This window comes from Priapulus caudatus, unplaced genomic scaffold (genome assembly GCF_000485595.1).
Source record: "Priapulus caudatus unplaced genomic scaffold, Priapulus_caudatus-5.0.1 Scaffold1105, whole genome shotgun sequence".
Taxonomy (NCBI): domain Eukaryota; kingdom Metazoa; phylum Priapulida; class Priapulimorpha; order Priapulimorphida; family Priapulidae; genus Priapulus; species Priapulus caudatus.
This window is the reverse complement of record NW_014578166.1, coordinates 94,860-97,234: the sequence shown is the minus strand read 5'-3', so window position 1 is coordinate 97,234 and position 2,375 is coordinate 94,860. Positions and strand designations below refer to the sequence as shown.

Sequence of the window (2,375 nt, the reverse complement as noted above, 5' to 3'; positions counted from 1 at the left end):
CCTCCCTCCACCCGCTCGCTGGGATAGCATTACCGTGGCCGAAGACAGCAGTCCATGCCACCAGTAAGGCATAATATGTTTAGTAGTGTACTCTGTAGCCATGTTGAAGTTAGCGTAGCCATAACATGGTGTCATAGCTTATTCATGTCTATACGATCTTGACGTCTTCTTTATGTTAAAAAAAATTTACACGAACTTTGTTATTATCTTTACATTATGTTGGTTTTAGCTGAGCTTGAGTAGTTTAAGTGAATACGCATAAAAGTACTCGTACTAAAAGTCTCATGTATATGCCGTACTGAATATGGAACTCCTTTGTTGAATTACAGCTAATCTAAAGAGCGAAGAATAAACGACTAAAGCACAAACCCGCTCTGGAGCATTGTGAGGTTACGAGAGCCTACGCGTTACAACATGAATGTTTAGAAGTAGTATCTTAATACATACACTGGAACATACCATAAACCTGACGCATACAGGACACTTGCAACACGTAACACGTGACAATACATGACACCTGACAACACGTAACACGTGACGATACATGACACCTGACAACACGTAACGTATAATTTTCACCGTGACATGACTTAAACCAAAACAGACACAATACGCACCAGAGCCTGATCAGATCCTGCCCCTGCAGCCGCACAGCCCTCCAGTGGCCAAATCTCGAACTGGCATTTCTCCGTGTGCTTGAGGAGGCTATCGAAGGATGACTGCAGACAGGATGCCTCACTGTCGTGGCCAAGCTGTACTAGTGCTCTCAGCAATGGTGCTACGTCGTCTTAAGGTACCGGAAAAATTCATGCAGTAATTGTATTACGTCTAAAAATATATGCGACAATGCATGGATTTCACTTCTTTTTACCAACCGTTTTCATATTTTCTTGACCATTCTGATACTTGCCGGTACTTTTTGCATAACACGAAATGTACATAGTAAGGCTAACATGTCATAGAACACTCACACATCATTCTTTCCACTAATATGATCACCGATGTGCATCTCAAATTAGATTGATTTACGTATCTTGTTACATATATACGGTTACATATGTTAACAAAAATATAGCGTGAATAATATGCTCTCGCGAGACTGGAACCCTGTCTATACACTAGGTTGAGTACTATCTTTGCATGTATTTCGAGATAGGTACCAGTCTATAAATAATTGCGTCATGTAACTAAGTGCATTTGTTTTGTGGGAGTGTTTGGAAATTCCATTATCGCGATTCTGAAGAACGCAGGTGCACGTTTGCTATTCATTTACTGTTTTATAGTCTATAACAGCAGAATCTCATAATAATTTTTCATGCGGAAGTAATCAGTTATATATGTACGCTGGCAGGCGAGTCGAAATATATTCATTTTTTGATTTACTTGAGAAATTATCATTTTTAGCAATGCATAAAATACTTAATGAATGCAAATGAGATGTGGCTGAATAATTATCATAATGCTTGGTACTCAGTCAGCGCACGATAATACTCTACAGGGCTGCAGGGAAACAGACAGATTGTACAAAGAGTAAGAACATAAGCACATTTTTACCCTTCATCTTATCCAGTGAGAGAGTAATTTCAGCAAGAGCGTCCATAAGTGCCAGATCCTCAAACGTGCTGCCCTCCCTGAGGCTGTATTTCTTTCGCTCAGCCTTACGCCGATTCTTCGACGATCTCCTATTCGAAGCGCGCACACACACACAGACGATGAGTATAGGTGTATGGAAAATTAAATAGCAGTACTCTGAATGAGAGCATTGCTGTCATCTGTCTATTCAGGGTTCATAGTAGTAAGACACATGTTGAAATAAGGACTTATAAGACCCTTTCTGGAGGCCAAAATAAAACTTTTTTACGCGATTTCTGATAGATCATCGACTATTAAAGTACACTAATACTATTTATATACACAATTGCACAGCAGATTTAATTATTCCGTATTATATACAACAATTCTTGCTCTAAGTCGAGAACAGTTTATAAAACAATGTTGAAAAATGGTCCTTTCACCAAAAATAAGTACTAATAAGGGCCCTTATTTTTGGCAAAATAAGTACTTATAAGACTTTGGAAGACCCGCTACGAACCCTGGTATTGCACTTCAACGATCCATCAAGTCTCCTACGCACGCGCCTCGAACGCCTAGCATGCGATATTCAGCGCCCCGGGGAATGCTGTGCACTTACACGCCATCCTCGATTAGAAATAACAGCGAATAAGGTCAAGAAAGTATAAATGTTCTTTTCATTAGGAACGATCTAATAAAACTCCTGGAAAGCCGAGTGAAACCTACGCAGATATGCGAGAGTTGGCGGCTGAATACTGCGATGACCGCGTCCCCGACATTCCTGACATGCCACTCGCACTGCT

The 2,375-nt window shown here is 40.4% G+C and overlaps 1 protein-coding gene across 1 annotated transcript in view; it reads right to left on the bottom strand.

Moving 5' to 3' along the window:
• Positions 1–617: 617 nt before the first annotated feature.
• LOC106815393 (elongator complex protein 1-like) overlaps positions 618–2,375 on the bottom strand; it is a gene marked incomplete at its 3' end in the record, with an annotated part of 28,356 nt that continues 26,598 nt past the window's right edge. The window contains exons 26-28 of the mRNA XM_014819843.1: positions 2,299–2,373; positions 1,555–1,682; positions 618–787 (exon numbers count right to left, since the gene is read on the bottom strand). Coding sequence (XP_014675329.1) covers positions 618–787; positions 1,555–1,682; positions 2,299–2,373 — 373 coding nt within the window. The remainder of the gene's footprint in view (positions 788–1,554; positions 1,683–2,298; positions 2,374–2,375) is intronic.